At 43.5% G+C, this 5,491-nt stretch overlaps 2 protein-coding genes across 5 annotated transcripts in view; both read left to right on the top strand.

Moving 5' to 3' along the window:
• The window catches only part of MIB2 (mindbomb E3 ubiquitin protein ligase 2), a 50,639-nt gene extending 46,489 nt beyond the window's left edge, over positions 1–4,150 (top strand). For all 4 annotated transcript variants that reach the window (XM_035903579.1, XM_009648131.2, XM_035903577.1 and 1 more), the window contains 3 exons: positions 238–422; positions 1,224–1,289; positions 3,067–4,150. In XM_035903579.1, the coding sequence (XP_035759472.1) occupies positions 238–422; positions 1,224–1,289; positions 3,067–3,308 (493 nt within the window). In that variant the 3' untranslated portion in view covers positions 3,309–4,150. The remainder of the gene's footprint in view (positions 1–237; positions 423–1,223; positions 1,290–3,066) is intronic.
• A 142-nt stretch (positions 4,151–4,292) lies between these two features.
• Positions 4,293–5,491, top strand: part of MMP23B (matrix metallopeptidase 23B) — a 26,410-nt gene continuing 25,211 nt past the window's right edge. Inside the window, 1 exon segment of the mRNA XM_009648129.2 lies at positions 4,293–4,417. Within this exon segment, the coding sequence (XP_009646424.2) occupies positions 4,410–4,417 (8 nt within the window). The 5' untranslated portion in view covers positions 4,293–4,409.

Raw genomic sequence — 5,491 nt, 5'->3', positions numbered from 1 at the left:
TTAGTTGTCCCTGTTCTTTCCCTGTCTTTTTATAGATAGATCCTGTCAGAATCCCGGCTACTAGAGGCTGAGTTGGTCCCACCAGGGCAGTGAAGGTTCACAGGTTTATGCTACCTGAGCATCTGCTGCTCTGTCACCATGTGGAGTGTTTGTCAGGGATCAATAACGTGTTATCTGGTGGCTGAAGGAGGACCTGGAGTATGTGGCTCAAATTTTATTACATGTTCCTGGTTGCAGGGAACAGCAGATTTCTTCGGACAGCTCAACCATCACCTGCAGCCTTCGCCGTGTGCACACCACCCCCAACACAATGACCAACCTTAGTGTCTCAAGTGTGGCAGTCCCCACAGAGTGCCTGGTCTGCTCAGAGCTGGCCTTGCTCATCCATTTCTTCCCATGCCAGCACAGTATTGTGTGTGAAGGTAAGTCCGTTCTGGTTTTGGTTTTTCTTTTTTCCTTTTTGTTTTTTTAAATTTTTCTTTCCTGTTCCACCACGTAGCTTCCCTAGCTGGACTCTCATAAGTCAGGCTCTGTTTAGACACAAAGCTATTGTGCTGTTTGTGTCCTGAAACAACCCCAGCCTGATTTCAGCATCCCCATCTTAGATAAGATGTCCAAAGCTATCTATGAAAAGCACAGAGTGTTCTGACCACCTGCTGGTTGGGACCCCAGGCAGCTTTGCTTGTGCTTATAGATGCCCTGGGTATTTCAGAAGGAAAGCCAGATGTTTCAGTTCTAACTGGCAGCGCTTTACCCATCAAAAACCTCCTGAGAAGGATTTCCCTCTTCTCTGGCTTTTGTTACTGGTTTGCTTTTCAATCGTTTCAATGGCAGCTTGCTCAATCATGTCAGCAAGTTTGTTGTCTCGCAAGGCACTCACAATCTGACCACAGGGAGTTTGGTAAGGACTGGGTGCCAGAGCTGCATCCTTTTGCATCAGAGAAAAGGGCTGTTTTGATCCACAGTGCAGCAGTTCCAGTAGCACAGAGCATTGAGGACTTAAACGTGTTGTATTTGCTACTGGCGTAGTAAAGACTAAACCAAGAGACTAGGACATAGCTCAAAAAGAGGGTGGTGTCCTCATTTCCATGCAGGAACAATCTCTTAATCATCCAGGAAGGTCTCGGGTTGTTCAGAGCTGATGTTCTTGAGTCTGTCATTTTCCTCTTGATTCTGGCATCAGTGGGCTTAATTGTAATCTCTTCTTGTATCATTTGTGGTAGAATGCTCCAGGAGAATGAAGAAGTGCATCAAATGTCAAGTGACAATAACCAAAAAACTGAAACCAGGTATGTTTGCTGTTTCTGCTGTTAAGTGCTGTGGGAAGGGTCCTGCACAGCATTAGTTTGAGCAGCATCAATGATTTTCAGTGCAATAAGCATAAGAAAGGGAGTTGATTTTTTTGTTAGTGGGGGGTAGGGGTGTGGGGGGTGCCTGTTGCATTGACCACCTTTAGAGAGAAGCTTGAGCTGCATAGGCAGGACAGGACATTTGAGGAAGCTTGTCCTGTGCCTGGCTTATTTTGTGCATTGAAAGCAAATACGAGGTTTCCTATGTCTCAGGCTGTTTTCACAGTGATTTAACAGTGAAAATTTGTGAGAAAGTTAAAATTACATCTTGTGAAAACCTTGCTGAAATGACAGTGCCTATGCAGGGCTGGCATTAGCCAGCTATCCAGGAATCATTGAGATGGATTGTTTTGATAAAGCTCTTTAGCCCAGTTTTAAACAGATTGTCTTCTGTCCACGTTACTCAGCGTCCAGAATGGGCAATGTTATGCATGTCAGCAAGCTGGTGGCAGGCTTGCACTTGCCTTAGAATTAATGCAGGTTGCCCACTGAAGCTTTCTCCATAGCAGTTGTGAGAGTTGACGTCTTTCTAGATGAGATCACTCTTAGAGCAACTGCACATGAAAATGAATTCAATGTCCTGCTGCTCATGGCTTAGCACTGTGGACTCCTTTGTTGGAGTCCGGCTATAGTCTTGTGATTTGACGCCTGGACAAAAGCATAGGGGAGCCAAGAATCTGCCAGATGGCATTGGACATAACACAGCTGGCAAAGACAGAAATCCTCTTTGGAACTCAATATTGCAAAAAATAGTAAGCTTACCTGACAGTAGGCAGGAACATTTGTCTTTGCTGCAGACTGGCAACAAAATAGTGATGAGAATTCCAAATAAGACATGTGCATGCAGATTTCCGCTGGAGGAGGAACATCAAGGTCTCTTGAGAATATCAGCAGGACTTCCCTATCAGTGATGTATTCAGTGTTTGCCTTTGGCAAGCTCCCCATCCCCAAACTTGCTTCACCTTTATGGATTTGAAATCACTTCTTGTACCACTGAAGTGCAACTAATGCCAGAGTGTTGGGGAAAGGGACATCTGTACTGAAGAGTAAAGCTACCTAATCAAAGATTGAGGAGCAGAAGATGAACAGTGGCTTTATTAAGCTGAAACCAGGAGGAGTCTATTTATCTAAGGTGGCAGTTGTCCAGAATTTGGGGTTCATTCATTTCATAGAGTTGACCAAATGACTCTATTTGTGTAGCTTCATGCAAAAGTCAACGTAAGTGATGTCAAATGGTTTCTTCTTGTTTTACCGTGTATGTCCTGAAAGATTTAGCCAGAAATTTGAATCCCAAATGTGAACGGGAGGTTGAGAGAATATAGCACTGATAGCACCGTAAGGATTCCCGGACTAGTATGTCAGAACATCAGAACCAGCTTCGAATGTTTTTACTTGAAGGTAGCAGCAGCATGTTCCAGAGCACCCAGGCAGGACATTTTAGACAACATTTTGTTTCCTTTTTAAAAAAACAAACTCGAACAAAACCACACACACACACAAACCAGCTGAGCAACTAAATGGAGGAAAGCAACACTGGCCAGTCAGTAAAAAGCATCATCTCAGGCTTTTTATTTGAGGATTCCCTGGATAAGGCTCAGTGAAGAGAGTTTGGTCTGAACTAATTGCTACTCTTGAGAGGCAGAGTTTCATTAAGGGGACACAGCATGAGGCAGAGCACGGTAGCGACTAAACCTCTCCCTGCTCTCCACCCCTGCAGACAGCACCGAGGTGGAGTGCAGCCCCAGCTCTGAATCCACAGATCAGAGGAAGCTCATGGAGGAGCTGCAGAACCGCTACCGGCAGATGGAAGAGCGCATCACCTGCCCTATTTGCTTCGATGACCAAATCAAACTGGTCTTCCAGTGCGGACACGGCTCTTGCCCAGACTGCAGCACAGCCCTTACCGTCTGCCCCATCTGCCGGCAGGCTATCCAGGAGAGGATCCAGATCTTTGTCTAAGGATATGCTCGCTTCCCTTCCCATTCCCACCTCCCTCCTTTACTTCCTTTTTGTTTGCATTTTAGGTGAGAAGTGCTAGTTGGGCTGATGCGTTTGGCTACCTGCAAAGCCATCCTGAAAGAGAGGGAAGCAAATAACTGATGTGGCTTGGGTGGAGGTGGAGGGGAGTCCCCTCCTCTTACAGCGACATAAGGCCGAGGAGCAGTGCTTGAGGGCAGGCAGCGCCCTCACCCTGGGCGCTTGACCCATCAAAAAGACTTGAAGTAAAGACCACTGACCTGTCTACTGAAGGCAGAAGAGACTTTCAGACCAGAGGCGAATAAACTTCCATATGCAGATCTTTTCAGCGGCATCCAACTCCAGTGACTGCGTCATGCCTAGGGCCCTGCTGTGTCAGATTTTCAGCCTTGTGCTGTTCTGAAAGGAGATGCTGCGGGAGGATACACCTTACGCCTTGGCAGGCAATGGCAAAGCATATGCTTGCACTGCACGTGAGGAAATATCGGAGATCAGTCATGGCGTTGGTTCTCCCAGATGCCTGTCAGTGGTAGGGAGGTAATGTCCCACGGCAGCGTGCTCTCTGAACTACTGGTACTCACGGGTTTGACCAGAACTTGGACTGACAGGGGCAAATCTGGATGTAAAGAGATCCTAAAGACAGAGTGTGTGCCTTAGAGATAAAGTAGTGAACACTGATTGGAGAAAATATGTTGTTAAAACGAGTATTTCTAACCTCTAAGTGACACTCTTCTTCCATATTTTTTTTTTTTTTGGCACAACCGTGTTGTTCAGAGACTCCTGAGCTTTCTATCCATAATGCCAAAGGCAGGTGTTAAATACTCCAATCAAAGTGTAAAGAAAATAAATAGTAATAATTAAGATATGAAAAAAAGGGATTTCATTTTTGTTTCTTTGTTTTGCAGAAAAACTTAATAAAATATATATTTTCCTGAGCATTAAAACGAATGTACAAACTGTAGCTGAAATATGGATCCAGCTGTATTGTGTTTTCCAACTGCCTGAGTGAAGAAATATTATCCACCGAGTCCATCCTGTAAAATAACTGTTGGTGCAAGGGGCAACCTGCAGGGCTAGTGTGCCATGCGTGTGTGTATGTATACATACGTGTTTGCGTGTGTGGTGTATATCTTTAATGACACAATTATACACAAGCATACTGTTTGTTACATAGTGCAAGCAATATTTAAACCAAACAGAAATACCGTGTTCCTCTATTATCTTTGTTCGCTAGAAAAGAAGTGGCAAATCTTTTAAAGACATTTTTGACTTTGTGGAATATATGGTAATTACAGGGATATTTATTACTTCTTCATGATCTCTTGGTATTGTGAGAAAGTCTCATGTCACAACCTCTGACTCGTATAGATAATCTTTGTCAAAATATTCACTTGAGGCCATTATAAGTGGATTTTTTTGAGCTATGAAACCCAGATTTAACCCCTAAATTATTTGGTTGGGTTAGATTAAACACCCAAATAACCTAAAGCTGAATTTCAGAATCAGCTTTGGTAAAAATCAGAGGTGCAGATACTCACTTATCTCCTAGAAGTTCATGATAATGTAAATTCCTTTGGATTAAACCAGACATTTCCCTAAAATGTTTGCTGTATTGTGGTAGGGCAGCAATAGAAAAATACTGTGCAAGGCTAGTTTCAAAAAATACAAGGCTGAGCCATCTTTATATAACGCAAGAGCTGCTTTAACCACTGTTTGGTGCAAGTGAATAATTTTCCAGACTGTATATCACACCCACCCCGTGCTGAGATTTTTTCGAAATACACAGTTCTTTCACAAGCCTCTACATCAAACCCAAAAGCAGTTTACTAGAGGTAGAACCTGTCGGTATTTCATCATGTGCGTTCAATGTATATGTGTGCTGGCACTTGGGGAAGAGGGGACAGAGGTGGCAAACTGTTCGATATCTGTTGTGTTATTCTCATCTCTTATGCCTAAGGTGTCAGTTTATTCATGGAAAAAAAAACAAGGCACATCTGCTTCATTTTTTATTTAATAATTTCTTTGGATCCTAAATGAAGAGTGGCTTCCAAGTGATTATTCTCCCTAAAGGAAAAAAATTGTAGGAAGACCGCAGCCTTCGACTTCCAAGCTGTGCAGCTGCTGCAGAAAATGGAGATTTTTTTTTTTTAATTTTTTTTTTTCCT

The sequence above is a fragment of the Egretta garzetta genome, unplaced genomic scaffold (genome assembly GCF_000687185.1).
Source record: "Egretta garzetta isolate BGI_Z169 unplaced genomic scaffold, ASM68718v1 scaffold61, whole genome shotgun sequence".
NCBI lineage: Eukaryota > Metazoa > Chordata > Aves > Pelecaniformes > Ardeidae > Egretta > Egretta garzetta.
Note: the sequence above shows the minus strand (reverse complement) of the source record. Positions and strands in the feature narration are given on the sequence as shown.